Genomic DNA, 17,200 nt, shown 5'->3' on the forward strand with positions numbered 1-17,200 from the left:
CATAACGAGCCTAGTCAGATGGTATCACTCCTGACTTTCTTACCTAAAAGGTGATAAATAGGGCAGGAAATAGGTCCAGATGCCATGCCCCTTGCTTGCATAGCATGACCAGGGTTCAATAATTATTAATTCATTAAGATGTATAATCCATCTTTACCAATTGGACAAAGAGACATAGTAGCAAGATTGGGGAGAACATATTCTTGGTGACATGAAGCCAGCCCTGAAGGGGAGAGTTTCTCATTCCTGTTTCTTGGCTTCAAATTATATTGGGAGCACTTTCGTGTGACCTCTTTATGAGACACCCTAGAAGTTGCCATTTAATTATGAAGAATCTCCTCAAAGATCTTTATTCCTTGGGGTGTAAGGACAACTCTCACACTCCAGGGGGTTCTTCACTCATTTCCACTTCAAAGGGGCATTAATAATAATCCTCCTTATTATAGAATCCAACTGGACCTCTCTGGTGTGATGATTAATTGGGAGGCATTGTACTTAGATTTTTTCCTATCAGCTGCAATCATTTCAGTCCTTACAAACAAATTTTCTCTGAAAAAAAAAAAAGTCCCGCACAAACAAAAATGTTTTGAAAAGTAATCACTTGTTTAAAAAATGGAAATTGGGCTTCTGTGTTGTAAGGAATGTATGTGCATAATGTTGAAATTCAACACTGGTAAATGATCTGACTACCTCAAAGTGAAGTTTTTGCCTTCCTACAGTGGCCTTTAACCCTGCCCTTTCCTCCAATCTGAGAAGAGCTGATGTTGATGGAACATATAATGGCCCCTTTCCTGTGTAGTAAAGTCAGCAATAAAGCTTAGTAATTAAGGGTACCAGGGAGGCCCAGCCCAGCAGGCTAGCGGTGTGGCGAACACTTTTAGAACTTCAAACAATATCAAAGTCACTGAGAAACGGGCCTAGTTCAGTTCTGGTTTGAATTAAGCCTCACTTCCACACGCACTTTTCAAATCCAAGCTCAAACAAGAAAGCCAAGGCCTTCTGGATTTCATTAGAGCCAATTATCTTATCTGTTTCATCTCAGGCCTGACCCTAAGGCTGGCAAACAGCTATTCAGTGCATTTGTGTGGTTGTTTGAGAAAGCCTCCAGTCAGCCAATGGCCCGAGGACCTGCTAATTAAAACACCGTTGCCCCCCTGCCTCTAGTGATTAAATATTTTCAAGCTTTTGTAAATAATTTTTCCATTCTTTGCCTCAAGCCTCAAAGGTCCAATACATGCAGTAATTTATTTAGTTTGTCAAAGAATACTGTTGGAAATAGGGTCATAATGGAACCTTTGGAAACTTTTATATGTCTTCATACTTCTGAAAGTGACAGTTTATAAACCAGCCAAATGTGTATACTGTTTCTGATGTAATTATGGCCTAATGGCCTTTCTTCTTTTGAAGTGATATAGTGTATAACAGGTTTACATTTTGTCAATAATCATATTTCCTCGAATGTCAACATGATATCTAGCATCAGAATTTAATGAGATCATTTAAGACCTAGAAATTGTATCAAGGTATAGTGCCTGGGAGTTGGGTTTGGGTTTTGGTTTTTTTTTTTTTTTCAGCCTGAGGTTGGGTCACAGTTACAAAGATTGCTTGAGAAGGGGATGTTTGAATTCTTGCTTGCTCTTTGTGACTAGAATTTGCTAGACAATACTGAATTCTTTCCAGCACTTGACTACTGAGAAATCCCTGAGTGATATGACAGTGGTATTTTAGGGTGTGGGGGGGGAAATTACTCTGGAAGAACATTCAGAATAAAATCTTTTCCCAGTCCTTATTTAGTCAGAGTGGTCTGAGAATCTCAGAATCCTTCTCTTGTAATTTGAATTGTGGGGTGGGTGCAAAGAAACTTCTTTGCATTTCTGCATAAAGCATGCAAAGGATGGTCACCAGCCCAAGATATATACCTTGGCCCTCCTAACACTTGTACTTGACTGTGTTGTCCCCCATTCTCTGGGGATTGATAAGGCTACATACCCCAAAGGATATGCAACTATGAGTAGTTCCTCCTAGACCAAGACACAGCCAGAACACACAGATAGCTCTCTGGCCCCGTAACCTGGGCACAGCCAGACATGCTCGAAGCTTTTGTTTGTTTGTTTGTTTTTGTCGATTCAGTCACTTTTCTAATTGGAGAAAAAGAAAAAGTCAGGATTTTATTTGTTGTATTGCTTTTTTTGAAGTGTTAGAATAAAACAAAAATGTCAGCAGGCTCATTAGCTGCATCCAGTGTTCACTAACACACCTATGAAAAAGAGAACTATGGGATTGAACAGCTCAGCCTCTGCTGTTCTTAAAATGACACTTTGGTCTTATCCTAAATAATAGGCTCTTAATAACAACATCCACCAAAAGCAAACAATTAAACAATACATAAAGCACCAGGGGGCAACTTCTTAGTTCAGTTACAATCTGGAGCCATTCCAAAGGAGACCATGTGGGTATTTTACAAGGAACAATACACTTCTCCAAAGTTATTATGAAATAACAAAATTTTAAATTAGGCCCTATAAGCCGTTCAAACTTGTGCAAGATTGTACTCAATCCTGACAATGCGATGATCACTTTACATTTTAATTTCTTCAAAAGGAGGCTTAAAGACAGATCATATACCAAAACAACAAGCGTCAAGATATCTAACATCTACAAATGGAATTTTAGATGACAGAAAAAAATATGAACTTTAAAAACTGACACTGGTAAACTAACAAATAAATGATCTTTCATATTGAATATATTTTCATTAAAATCCATATCATTAACTTCACATCAATTGTCTGAACCTCACAAAAATAAATGGAATATATTAAAAACACTTTTGGCAGAATTCAGTCTTTGGGAATTTGATATTGAATTATATCATTTTAAAGAAATTAGTATAATATGACATGCTACTTTTTATTTCTGTTCATGCTTTTTCACCTGCTGGGACACTTGGTATAATTATACTTATCAAAATGAAAGGCCAGCACTGAATAATTAATGTAATGATATTTTCAGCTTAGGAAACACAGAATCCTTAGGGAGAGGGCTTAGATCAGAAAGTAAAATCAAAAGGCTAATGCAACAACCATAATATTTAAGAAGTATATTCTGCAACTGAAAGTTCCTAGGCTCAAATAATCAATCTTTCTCTGGTCTACAGAACTTTTATAAGTCCACATTTGCTCTGTACTGCAAATATTTGTTTAGCATTCACATTAAAATGCTTATTTGTTTCTAAAATTCAGTGTATTTCAGTGTTCCAAATATTGCTTTAATCTCAAGAAAATGTGAAGGAAAACATACATCCTACGTAAATCAATATTTTGTTTTCAAGAGTAAAGATATGGGCCTGCTCTTCAAGCCTATGTTCTCTCCTAACCACACATCTCACTTGCTTTTTCTGCTTGCTTTTTCAACTCTGGAAAAGCCCATGTTCTCTCGAACATATATTACCTCTCTTTTTTTTCCCTCAAAAAATTAAAAAAGAAGAAATATATATAATTTTTAAATATAGCAAAATATTTTGTAGATGATATTTTCTTCATTGAGGAGGGTGGCCTTAGGAATTGAGATGCTATTTTACTGATGGCATTTTTTGATCAAATATCCCATTATTGATGTGAAGATGAATTTAAAATTCTGCTGAGATTAGAAAGTGATACAACCATCCATCTTTCTTCTTGAATCAGCTTGTTATAATGAACTATGTAGCACTGTAGAACTGTAGCACTGTAGCACTGTCATCCTGTTCATTGATTTGCTCGAGTGGGCAACAGTAACATCTCTGTTGTGAGACTTGTTGTTACTGTTTTTGGCATATCAAATACGCCATGGGTAGCTTGCCAGGCTCTGCCATGAGGGCGGGATACTCTCTGTAGCTTGCTAGGCTCTCTGAAAGGGACAGAGGAATCGAACCCGTATCAGATGTGTGCAAAGCAAATGCCCTACCAGCTGTGAGCTATGTAGTAATATTATTTTTCTAAGGCTTTCTTTCCCATTAGAATATGCAGTTTATAAGTTTGATGAGCTTGTAAATTTATAATAGCATACTATACTTTATACTAAAGAATTCTTGGACAACCAATTTCCAGGATTCTGGTGCCAAGAGAAAGATGAGCAGGTTCATAACAAATATGAGAACAATTCCTTGCTCTTCTAAAAAACTACCATAAGCCTTTAAAAATCTGCACAAATGGGAACAGATGTCGATTTGCAATTTCCATCAACATGATATCAAATTATTAGGATGAACTGCAGAAAAATGAGTCTATCATTCAGATGTTTGATGTTTAACAATGACCTAAAGTACTTTACGAAAATTCTGCTCACTTGATAATGGTGTAAACCTCAGTCCTATACATCATAATATCCGAATGTTTTTTATGATGAACAGAAGCTTCCCGAGATGATTCTTCTATCTGAAAACAAGTAAATTCTCATTTGTAATCATATTTATCTAGTTCTCAAAAAGGACAGTATACCTTTTTTTTTTTTTACAGTTGCCATCATCTAGTAAAAGAAACTAAGTGAAAAATCGTAGAAATGGAAGAGAACTATTTAGGTTAAAGAAAATATATCTAAGAACATAAGGTATTTAAATTGGATTAATTAATAACTGTTCAATGAGACTCAGGAAAAGTGAGTTTTGTTACATTTAACTTATGTCACCAGTTAATGGAGGATAATCTTAAAATATTCATTAAACTGTAAAAAACAAGAATGATACCAGAGTTTTTAAGTTAGTTTTATCTCCTATTATCATATAATTAACTGTACCATTATATTATTACTGAATGAGATGATTTCAGTTGATTAATTGATCAAAACCTCTTAACAATCAAAAGTATCTTCCCTTTCTTTCCAACTAAAGAGTTTTACAGTAAGATTTTATGGCATACTGTCATTTCCTGATAGCTCTGAGTATTTTCCATAGGATATGGGGGGGAGGGGCAATTTGCAAAGCAAGAGTTTTATAATTTATTGTCCCATCTTGAAAATAAGACAAAAAGTTTGTGATCAGCAAATGGCTCTGTTTAGGTTTTTTTCCCTTTGTGAGTACTAGCAAGGAAAAGTATTAATTTAGTGCTTTTTCTCTTTTAATTAATCCTTATAATTTGGAAAACTCTAATTAATACACATTCTTAGACATGTGTATTTTGTGTGTTTCTTAGATATCTGATTTTGAAATTGTTCTGAGAATGGGGAAGTTGTTGTGCTACATTGTTTACAAGTGAGCTAACTTTAAAAAAATATTAAAAACAACTTATAGCATTTGAGTTACTTAAATAGTTACTTCAATGTCAGGCTGAGATTCCCAGACTTATCTGGCCTGCTACTCCCTTTTCAGAAAAAATAAAGAAAGAAAATAAAACACCCCCCCCAAAAAAAAACCACTTAGCATCTAACCTGGAAATCTAACATCTTCAAACAAAAACAAAACAAAAACAAAAAAAGACCCAGAAAAATAGCTTCTCCGTACCACCCCAACTTGCACCCAATGGATTTTTCCAATGCCCCTAGGGGGCAGTATTGCCCACTTCGGGAAAGATCATATACTTCACTTTTCAAAACTTCAAGAACTTCAAAATACTTCCTGGAATTTTACCTGGGCTCTATTCTGCCAAATAATATCATATCTCTTTGATGCTCAGTTCAAAAATGAAGTTTGCAAGTTTCCCAAGAAAGACAGGTGTGCATAAGATCAATTTACTCTCAGGGTCAAAGAGCAGAAATTCTAAGGGTATCGAGAGACACACACCTATAGAAATTGTAATTTTTTGATGAAAATTGGTACAATATGTTACACAGATGAAAGCAAAAAATGTTCTTAAACTTTACTTACTTCGAAACTAAAGAGCAGATAGACCTGACAGCTTTCTGAAATATATTCCTACAGATATTTTAATTCTTTCTCTGATAAACTTCTTGAAACACATCTACATACTGATGATAAAAAAACAGTATAATGACAATGGATAAAATTGTAGATTACATCAGCAGCAAATTCATATGTATTACTCTTCATCACAATAAAACATTAATAGATGAAAATTATTACTTCTTTGTTCCCAAGATTGATTGACAAGTTTGGATTTTAAGACCACATCTTCTTTATTAGCTAAGTCTTTCAGAAAGAGAAAATGTGGGCTTGATTTATAAGCTATGATAAATGGTCTGGGAAAGATGGTAGTAGGACCAATTTGATATGTACAGTATTTCATATTGGCAAATTGTTTCAAGAAATTCCACCCCCTTCCCCAAAATGTCTTCAACATCCTTGGGAAAAATACATGCTATCATGAACATAATATATTTACTTGTCACTTACAATTGAGAATCCCTTTCAAGGCTGGAAAGCATCAGAAACAGCTTTATAGACAAAATAGGACCCCAAATCATTATGTAGCACTGACTATGATTTTAAGATGACAACAAATTTTTCTTTATTTCAAAATTAAATATCATAACTTATTTATTCCTCTATGTGCTAAACATTAAATTTTCCTTTTCTCGATTTTAATTATAAATCCCTTCCAAAAACACTAAATGTATGTATATGAAGAAAAATAATTCTACTCAAGAAGGGAAGATATATTATCTATTATAAAAAGTTTCTTATGAGGGAAGAAGACATGAGTAGAAACTTCCTCAAAAAAGAAATATAAATGGCCAAAAGGCACACGATAAAGTGATCACTGATATCAGAGAAATATAAATCAAAATAACGATATATAATCTCATACCACAAGGGCTGGCTCACATCAAAAAGAACAATCAGGGCTGGCGTGGATGCAGAGAGAAAAGGATACATTCACTGCTGGTGGGAATGCCGATTGGTTCAGCCTTTTGGGAAAAGATTATGGACATTCCTCAAAAGACTAGAAATTCAGCTTCCATACAACTCAGCAATACCACAACTGGGAATATACCCTAGTAGCCCCAAAACACAATACAGAAAAGCCATCTGCACTCCTATGTTCATTGTAGCACTATTTACAATAGCCACCAGAATCTGGAAATGACCCAAGTGCCCAAGCACAGATGACTGGGTAAAGAAACTATGGTACATCTATATAATAGAATACTACGCAGCTGTTAGGAAGAATGAAATCATGAAATTTGCTTATTCATGGATGGACACCTTTAATGCTGAATGAAATCAGTCAGAGAAAGAGGGATAAATACAGAATGAGGTATGAAAAACCAATAACAACTCTGTATGTTTGTGTGTGTGTGTGTATGTTTGTGTGTGAGCATGCACATAATTATCAGGAATTCCTGATGTTATTCAGGTTACCATATGTGATGCCAAGGAAAGAATCTGGACCAGCTCTGAAGAAGGCAAGTGCTTTTATATCTATACTATCTTTCTGACCTAAAAGTTGAACATACTATATTATATATAGTAAGGTTAAGAACTCACTATGCATGCCATGCAGGTTATTAGGTTAACTTAGTAAATTGATAAGTACACTCCCTTGTGATATAACAGTAAAGTCTATTATCCCATTCATTTTTTAATTGTTACTACATAGCAAATATAATTAAACAATTGGTAAATTAAAGACTATATTTTAATACAATTTTCAGTTTCATTGCTAGTTAACACAAAATATCTTCAAAGACAGCCCAATTCTTATTAGAGTTAATTAATTTATATTAGCTATTTTTTCTATAAATAATGTAGGTATATGAGTATAAGCATTATTTTTCCAGGATTCAAATGTAGAATACAAGTAGTTTTCATTAGTGTTAGGATAGGTAGTATTTTAACTACTGTCATTTCATTATTATCATGCATACTAAACCAAATATATTTACTTTCATTCTACTTTCTTAAACTGAGTGAATTTTTTGCTATGTTCTTGTGATATTTTCAAATGAGAAATGATCTTCAAGCAAAATATTGAATTAAATATGACATACTCTTGCAGAAAATGAAACCAGGAATAAACCCATAAATAAAAACTCATGTATAAATCTATATTTATTCAAAATTTCCTTTTGTTTGTGAAAATGTGTAAGTAGTAACTTTTGTAAAAATGAGAAGTTCTAAAATTTCTTATTATGTAGTTGTTTTACCTTTGTTTTCAACCAAACAAAACCGCACACCAAAAACCCATGCATTACAATAGGATAAAATATTACAAGTCAGGTACATAGTTATATACTTTGATATTTGTTCTTGGTGCAGAGAAATTTTTAAGGATTGAAATAAAAATTTAACCCCAGAGAATAAATGTATTAAAAATAAAAAGCCTTCATACCCCCCTAAATGTTTAATGTGCTCTCTTTCTTGCTCAAATGAATTGTAAAGCTCTTTGCTAGAGAACCAAATCACAGCATTCATGGCATGTATGTAAACATACATTTCACTTACTGCAGATATTTCATGAAGCAATCAAAAACAACTGATTATGCAGACAGATGATGTTTTAGCATGAGAAGGAAAATCCATAGATTATCAGAGGAAAGCATCATTTACCATAAAATGGGATTATCGAGGAATGAGCATCCTAACTAGAAACATTCAGTGTTGTTCTCTATGAATGGGTTTCTAGAATCCAAGGAAGCCTGGACCATCCTTCTCAACAAAGCCAGATAGGTAGCGAAGAACTTCCCAGAACCTTGAAAACACTACTGCTCATTTGTACTGAAGTCATTAATAGGCAGACTTTTCCAGAACAATTCAATACACTTTGAAAATGATTTTGCAGGATGGGAGAAGCATGTCCCAGCAACTGGCTAATATACAGCTATACCCTGATTTTGATAGACATTAATTTGCTTACACACATCCCCTGTGTGGCTTTAGAGGAACATTCTAGTACACTAAACTAAAGTTTCATGGTTTTTTGAACTTTGAAGAAATGAAGCCTTCTGTAGCTTTACCTTAATTAAAAAATGTACATATCTCTTTTACAGTTTTGCCATTCCAGTGGTTTGGAACAGCCATTTTCTGAGAAGGAAGTACCAACCTGAATGCTTCAAGGTATTCAATATCTCCCATGGGGGGATCAAGGCCACCTGTCCAGGCAATATTTATATTGTATCCTTCTCCAAGGCCTGTTCCAACCTAGGAAGAGAAAAACCACACCACAGTGGGTAGAGGAGGGCACAGGGAAGAAGGCAAGATGAGAGGAAAATAAACACATGTGAACTCTTGAAATAAACATCAAACATGTCAGATGAGCCCACCCTTGCCTGCCGACCAGCCTCTCGCCTGTGCACTTGTTCTGCACTGTTCCCTCGTCCCGGGGGATGACTCCGTAATCTCATGTAATTTAAAACACCAGAAAAGGACAAGAAAATTAGGGGTAATCATGCGATGCAATTACCTGAAAGATACAAATAAAAGTGGGGCTCTAAAGAAATAAACCGAACCTCATTTGGGGCTCCACTGCCAGGGAAAAAGTTCCCTTCATCATAGCGATGGAGTGAAATATACAGGATGCTGGGGTCAGCATAAAAGGCCTGCTGTGTACCGTTTCCATGGTGAACATCCTACAGGGAAAAGAAAGCAGATGACAAATACAGTCATGTCTGACTCTAGTGTGGAGGCCCTCCTGATTTGAGGTCCTCTGTCTTTCTATCCCACCCTTTCTGATTTTCTGTCTTCTCACTATGTCCTTCTTTCTTTCTCCTGCTCAGCCTGATTCCACGCCGCCCCCCGCCCTTACTTCCTGAACTTTCAGGCAAATTACCCTTTAATGCACTCATTTTTTAAACTGGCTTCTAAAAATCAGGAAACCACAGCGAGCATGCCCTGGAGACTCCAGATGAGCAGTCATTGAGAAAGCCCAGTCCTTTGGTACAATTAGATATTTATACACCGGCCCTTTGTACTCTTTGCTTCAGTGATGGAATCTCGCATCCTGTTTTATGGAAGAATTTTATGACTTATTAACTGCCAACAGTTCATAACCCCTCAGGCTTAATTAACTAGCCTCATTGGCCTCTGAAGAAAGACTAATGTTTAAACTACAAACTAGTATTTTGCAGAAGGATCTATGGTTTACAACATTTTCACAATTCTTGACAGAACACTAAACATACGTGTATGCATTGATTTGCCAAGTCCCACCATTAAGGTCAAAGGCTTTGCGACCAGCTGAGTAAATTGGGTTTCTTGAAACATTCAATTCAGTTAGCAATCTCTCAGTAGTTAGAATCACTTCAAAAGAGATGCCAGATGCAAAAAGGATTTCATTCTTTATTTTGGTAAGATTGTGATGGCAAGGGTTGAAGACAAGAAGCATGAGCTCATTAGCTTTTGAATCATTTGGGCCAGGCAGGAAGATGGCATGGAGATTTGTGCAACTTTTTCCAATCTACCAAATTTTAATATTATATCATGGATTCCTTCCAAGCCTCCTTCCTTTTTATTTTTTATTTCCCCACACCACTTCCCTTTCTCATCCCCCAAACTGCCTGTGTGATTAGAATGGTTAAATATTTTAAGACATTGCATTTAGTATATCAAAACTTAATAATTATTTTGTGATATGAAGAATGATCTGGTTGATTTCTACAACTAAAATAAATAAAACAATTCATAAATATTTTTATGAAAATATTTTGTGTTGAGTCTTAGTATCTGTGCTCCCTATTAACTTTCTGAATAAAATAAAATATAACAATATTTAAAATGATTAAAGACCTGAAAGATAGTACAGGGATTAAGGTGATAGCCTTGTTTGTAGCCAACCCCAGCCTGATGCCCTGTCAGTGCCATGAGTGATGCCTGAGTACAGAGGCAGGTGTAAGTCCTGAGTGTTTCCTTGAATAGTCCCACACCCCACACATAAAGACCACCTTGAGCTAGAGAGATATTTCAATGGGTTAAAGAATTCAAGACATCTGGGTGTGAAGCTTGGCACCTCATGTCTGTACTGCCAGGAGTGACCCCTGAACACTACTGTGTATAGCTAAAGTTTTTTTAAAAAAGAGAACATTTATATTTGCATTCTATAAAATATTATTGCTACATATGTTACCTAAATACTTTCTGCTTCTGTTACAAAGATTTTTACTCAGTTGTAACTATATACGTATGTGGTACTTTATTTTTTATAAGTAAGAATCCAATTATTTTCGAAAACAATCCTTTAGTATTTGGGTCAAGCACTGCATCAAATACCTTATATGAGTTACATAAGGCCTAAACTGAAACTTTAGAGAGTTTTAGTGATTTTTTTAAGACTATAAGTTTTAAGACTGGTTATTAAATTCACTTTCTACTGCAAAGTCCAAACTCATAATCATTATTGTATTGGTAACTTACACTTACATTCATTATCTCTTTGATCCTCTTAGCAAACCTGTGAAGTGAGATTGGTGGTCATTATTGCTTCTTATTGATGGTTTGATATAACCTGTTTCCTCTTCAACCTCCATCCCAGATCTATTTAATAGACACCACGAAGTCTCCCTGTGGTGGTTTCTGAAAGCCTGCACTGAGTTTGCTGGCTACAGTAGGTTCACACACTAATTCTTCTCCTGTTTTATAGAGTACCCACAACCAAATCAATCAGAGTCATACTGGGAAGAAATGCACGAACCCAGAAACTTGTCTGGTTAAAGGACACACACCGGCATGAAAAAAAGAATTAGCTTCCTGAAAAAATAGATTAGTTCCTAAACTTCTGGATATTCAAAGGAAAAAGAAGAGGAGAGAACATAACTATTCTTCTTCATGTGAACAAATTGAAATAATTCAAGTCACCATGTTTTTAGATTTGCTAGTGGGGGGGCCAAAAATAAAAATACTCTTGAAAAGGAGTTACAGATACTTGCATTTCTAATTCACAGTAACCCTTTTAACCAGCCTTGTAAGTAAAAACTTTTCTCTGGGCTTAAATGCATCTACACTTTCAATACCTTGTGTCTCTTAAGGACACTGTGAAGGTTTATTTTAAAAGGCCAAATGAAGGGTCAGAGAGATAATGTCGGAGAGATATTTGCCTTGCATCTGGCTGGCCCCATCTATGGTCACCTGAACACTTCCAGGCATGCTCCTGAGCAGAGAAGCAAGAGCAAGCCAGCCCTGAACACTGTCAAGCTTGTTCTCAAAAGGTCAAATAAAAGAGGACAATTTGTCTTACATGTAAAATAATAACGTAATTTTTGAAAAAAAATATTGAATGTTTAATTATTTCATAAACTTCTAAATAATAAAATAAATCTTGTCTACAGCATATCGAATAACAACTGTTATTCAATAAAAAACACATGAATTCAGGGCTGGAGCAATAGGACAGTGCATAGGGTACTTGCACACAGTCTTGCACACAGTCTGCCAGGATTTGATCCCGGGCATCCCAAGTCTCACTAGGAGTGACCCCTGTGCACACAGCCAGGAGTAAGCACTGAGCACCACCAGCTGAGGCCCCAAGCCAAAACAAAAAATACATGATTTCATTCTAAAAGTACTTGGAAAAATCTTTGATCCACATTCCTATTTATATTTGAGTATTTGAGATAAAGGGAAGTGTAAGTGTGTTTTTATTTCGGGCAACAGCATACAACTTAAAGAATGTTTTGTCCAACTTTCTGTGAAATGTTCATATGGGGTCAGAGAGGTGGTACAGGGAGCAGGGTGCTTGCCATGCATTGATATGACCCAGGTTTGATCCCCAGGACCGCATTTGGGCATTTGGACCCTTGAGCCCACCAGGAGTAATCCCTGAGCACCGAGGCAAGAATAAGACTTGATCACAGGTGGGTGTGGCCCCCAAATAAACAAAAAAACTACATAAAATATTCATGATTCATGCTTAATTATGTAAATAAATGAAAATCTGAGGATTGTCACCCCTCAAATAAATAAAAAGCATTTATTTAAGTAATATAAGAGAGATTCTGATGATAGGCAGGTGTGAAAAATTCTCCTGCCTAGGAAGATGGCTCCAACTGTTACAGCACATGCCTTAAATGTGGGAGCTCCAGGTTGAATTCCTGGCACAGCATGGTCCGCAAAGCACTGCCTCAGTGAGAGTGACCCCCTCCTGCTCCTTGAATTATCCATTTAACATAGACCTGTTTCACTCTTATAACCCATATATAATAACCTCAACACACATCAGTGTTCATGGTACCAACTTACTATACAGATGAAACAAATCCTTTAATGCCTCACAACAGAACTTAAGAGATAAGAATTACTGAGAAAGCTGAAAAAATCACTTCGATAATTTATTGGCCACATTTATGGACCACGAAAATCAAATCTATTTCTAGGTAAGTTCACGTCCCAAATAGAATGTCAGGCTCTCCCACTGAACAGCAATGTGCCTGCTCCCTCTCCTCACCAATCAATACGTCTTTGGCACCTTCCCCAAAAGGAAAAGTGGGATGAATGAATTGCACAGAACTCCTAGAATCACTTCTGTGGAAACCACTCAATATCTCTGACTTTGACTGTGACCCCAAATTGGAGGTGAATTAAAGGCTCTGATTCTTCCGTTTACTAGGCATATAAAAACCCTGAAGCTGCTCCTGGACAGTGGGGCAGTTCTGCCTTTGTCTGGTCCAAGAATTTGTGGAGCTACTTCATAACATTATCTCAAGTGAATTTCACTGAATATAGAGGAACAAAGTTCTTTGCCATCTTCAACTCTTTCCTCTCACTTGCAGAATAGACCTGTCAGCCAGAGTGAACTTCTGTCTCAGAGCCACGTGGCACTCTAAAACATCTTTGTGACATCTGGAAGAACCGGGAATTTCCTCAAAGCATCCCTGCAGCTGCAGAATTTGGAAGAACTGAAAATAAGAATATGCAGGCTGGTGGTGATCTCAGAGGCAACCCTTTAGACAGAACCTCTTATGTTTAAAGATTTTAAAATAAAATCTCCAGACAGCCAGCAAAGAAATCAAGATTCTCTCTAATTGGATAGTGGAGTCAATTAATAACCAAGGACAATAAGCTCTCAGGGCACTCCTTGAGGTTTCTAAGCAACTTGCATAAATCATATTGAATTATCTCCAGCAGTCTTTTCTTCTTACAGTAATACGCAAAAACCAAACTTTACACACAACCCTCTGAGGTACACGGTATGTCACTATGACACGCAAGTCATTTTAGCTTTAACTTAATACATACAATGAATTACAATGCATTTGAATATCAAGAAAGTTCATTCAAAGGGAACTCAGAAGAACTTCTGACAATCTTCATGGCATGATAAGAAGATATATCGAAAAATTATAATATTAAAACTATTTAAAGGTAGAATGCACATTTTACCGATTTCCTCACCTATAATTTTAACAAATTTAGAAAGCTTAGAAAAATTTGCCCACAATCCTTGGTCTTTATCTGCTATATGTTTTTTTTTTAAGTTTAGGGCTTATCATTCCTTCAGGACTTAGAGTACCAAGAGTGGATTAAGTTATTTTAAAAATTTACTATCTTATAAATCATGCAAGCCAATAATTATCAATTATTTAAAATGTCATTTTATATATACATAGGAAAATTGGTACTGATGTTCTCATTTTTGTAAAATTTTAAAACCATGCTGCTGTAGTATATCTAGGCCTTCAACACATTTCTTTAATGGTGAACTATGACCTATATTGAAACTTAAGCGTGTATGGAAAGTACATGGAAAGTTGGGTTTCAATATTCTCGACACCAAAGTGTTTCCAGGAAAGCTACAAATCAGAATGTAGAAAACATCAATTCCTAGCAAGCACCAGAAATGGTTATCAGTCTTTCACTCCTTTTATCTTTGTTTTTAACTAAACTAAGTATTTCTTCACATGGCTTTGTTTGTGCTCTCTTGCTCCTTTGGTGTGCTGCTAAACTGAATGGGAGGGTGGATGGGGGGCCATGACTTCCCAATAAGATTTAATTATGAGCGCAGATATGAACAAGATTTAGACTATTAAGCCTTGCACTTCAAAAAAAAACCTTTAACATATTTTGCCTTTAAATCTTTTATCACCTGCAAAAATTAATTAAGTGCAGATGTAGCAGGTTCGCTTTGGATGCCAGGGTTCATTTCCTGTCTATGCTTTGTCAGACAACCTATTACACCTCCTCGTGAACTGGAGGCAAACCGAAAACGGGGCTCATAAATCACTAGTCGGCTCTCTTTCACCCTTTCCTGGGTTGGTCCTTTTGTATGGGGCAGATCTCCAGCTCATTATTCATGAATATACTATAGACAACATGCCAAGTGTCATCTGCATTTAAACAAGCCATTTGTTAAACAAATTATAACTCTATTGTGTAAGAATGCATCATGTTAAAATGCAAGACTAATCTAATGCCTCTGACTTTTAATCACCCGGGGTTCCTGCAGGGAGTCATCCCAAACTGGCATACAAGATCTGAGATCTTTTCAGAAAGAATGACATGCTGACTTGTTTTAATAATACCACTGTTGCACAACAAGCAACATGATTACTAACCAGGGGAAGTAGCCAATTGGTTACCAAAGCAACAGCATTCTTTCCAGCACATCTGACTATTTAAAGTCTATATTCTGCAGGGAAAAGTAAATTCAGGTTCTGTTGGGTTATTTTAACTGTGGAAGTATCAATTCATTTAAGGATCATAAAAGTTGCCCTGATCTGCGCCTTCTTCTCATTAAATTGCAGTTAACACCATGAAAGTGAAACGTGAATGTTTATGGTTTCAGAACTGCAATCCTGAATTTAATGAGTTTCCACATTCAAAGGAAATGCCCCCTTTAGTTGTTTGCAAGTGCTAAAAGTAAGACAACCTAACAGACAAATAGAAATTCACTCCTTTTTATCTAGAGTCACTGGAAATACAGCTCTGGCCACGAATACATACCAGATCTACAATCAATATCTTGCTTATATTTAGCTGGTCTCTCAAGTATTTGGCGGTAATTGCAACTGAATTAAAAAAGCAGAACCCCCTGCGGAATAGAGAAGAACAGAGAAATAAGAAAGCAAATCAGCCAGGAAAACCATTATAAATAATGTTCAGAGCATTTTTTAAAATGCTATATGATCTCTGAAGTCATAAATCTGCTTCTCGGAGTACCTCGCAAGATTTTTTCAGTCCATCTGCTAACAATTAGAGGTTTCAGAGACATACATGCACAGGGCAGGTGACCGCCAGGATCTATGGCGCTTGGAGACGGGCAACAGTCCCTGGTACTTACATAGCTGCGGATTCTTCAGCATGATGGCCTGGGGGCCTCACAATAGCAAACCCATTCTGTAAGAACAAGACAGGTTTTCAACAATCAGATATGGTGGGATGGCTTGGATCTCCATGTACTACAGAACATCAGGTGCACATAAAAAGCACTGAAGTCGTTAGAGGCTTCACAGCTTGTTTTCTTGCCTCCATTAACATTTCATAAAATGGATAGAAACAGTATATAGAATCCTATTTTTTCAGATGGTGCCTCAAAGCAAGGTGCCACAGAGGCAGGAGAAGAGCAGGGATTTGGAATTTGTACCTTGCAAGCAAACACACATATCAGTTGTTAAACTAACATGATTCATTTTCAATAAAGACTTCTTTTATGTCACCAACATCAAGTAGAAGGAGAAGAAAATAATTCTTGGTGAAGAGTTGTGTCAAAATTCACGAAGACCAAGAAGATCCAAAGTGAAAATTCTTAAGTTGGATTCCCTCAATGGTTATTTGCACTCTATGTCCACAAAATGATAAATTTACATTCACACACTCACATTCAAACAAAAAGAAACTCAAGAAAGGTGAAAAAGAGAACAATGGAAAGCCCATATTTCTTCCAGTCTATAAATTTAGTTTGGATGACTGACAAGATTTGCAACTTTATTGGATTCCCTAAGTCAATTTCTAACCCACATTCTGGAATTTTATAAAGAATTCCAGGGCTGAGTAGCAATCAGATCTATATATGATCAAGAAATGCCTTAACCTCCAGATTAGTTGGAATGCATCACAGAAAGCTGAAGTAACTCCAGCATGAAGGCAGGGAACTATAAATCCTTACAAAGCCAGTATGCTCAAAAAGTTGGGATGTGATGTGAAAAAAAAAATCATTTGTCAGATGGTTCATACCATCATTCCTTGAACTATGATTCAAGTAACATGCTCAAAAGAGAATGTTTCTCTAATACATGATCCTAAAACTTTTGAACACAAGCCAAAAATTGTTGAAATAATTTTAATCTACCCAGAGAACTTTTTCTAAATCTTGCTATCAGAACAGTGTTAAAATAAAAAATC

General features: G+C 36.1%; 1 protein-coding gene across 2 annotated transcripts in view; it reads right to left on the minus strand.

Moving 5' to 3' along the window:
• Nucleotides 1-17,200, minus strand: part of HDAC9 (histone deacetylase 9) — a 1,006,394-nt gene that overhangs the window by 191,884 nt on the left and 797,310 nt on the right. For both annotated transcript variants that reach the window (XM_055131803.1, XM_004602237.2), the window contains 4 exons: nucleotides 16,140-16,195; nucleotides 15,803-15,890; nucleotides 9,382-9,501; nucleotides 8,976-9,073 (listed from right to left, as the gene is read on the minus strand). In XM_055131803.1, coding sequence (XP_054987778.1) covers nucleotides 8,976-9,073; nucleotides 9,382-9,501; nucleotides 15,803-15,890; nucleotides 16,140-16,195 — 362 coding nt within the window. The remainder of the gene's footprint in view (nucleotides 1-8,975; nucleotides 9,074-9,381; nucleotides 9,502-15,802; nucleotides 15,891-16,139; nucleotides 16,196-17,200) is intronic.

This window comes from Sorex araneus, chromosome 1 (assembly GCF_027595985.1).
Source record: "Sorex araneus isolate mSorAra2 chromosome 1, mSorAra2.pri, whole genome shotgun sequence".
NCBI classification, from domain to species: Eukaryota; Metazoa; Chordata; class Mammalia; order Eulipotyphla; family Soricidae; genus Sorex; species Sorex araneus.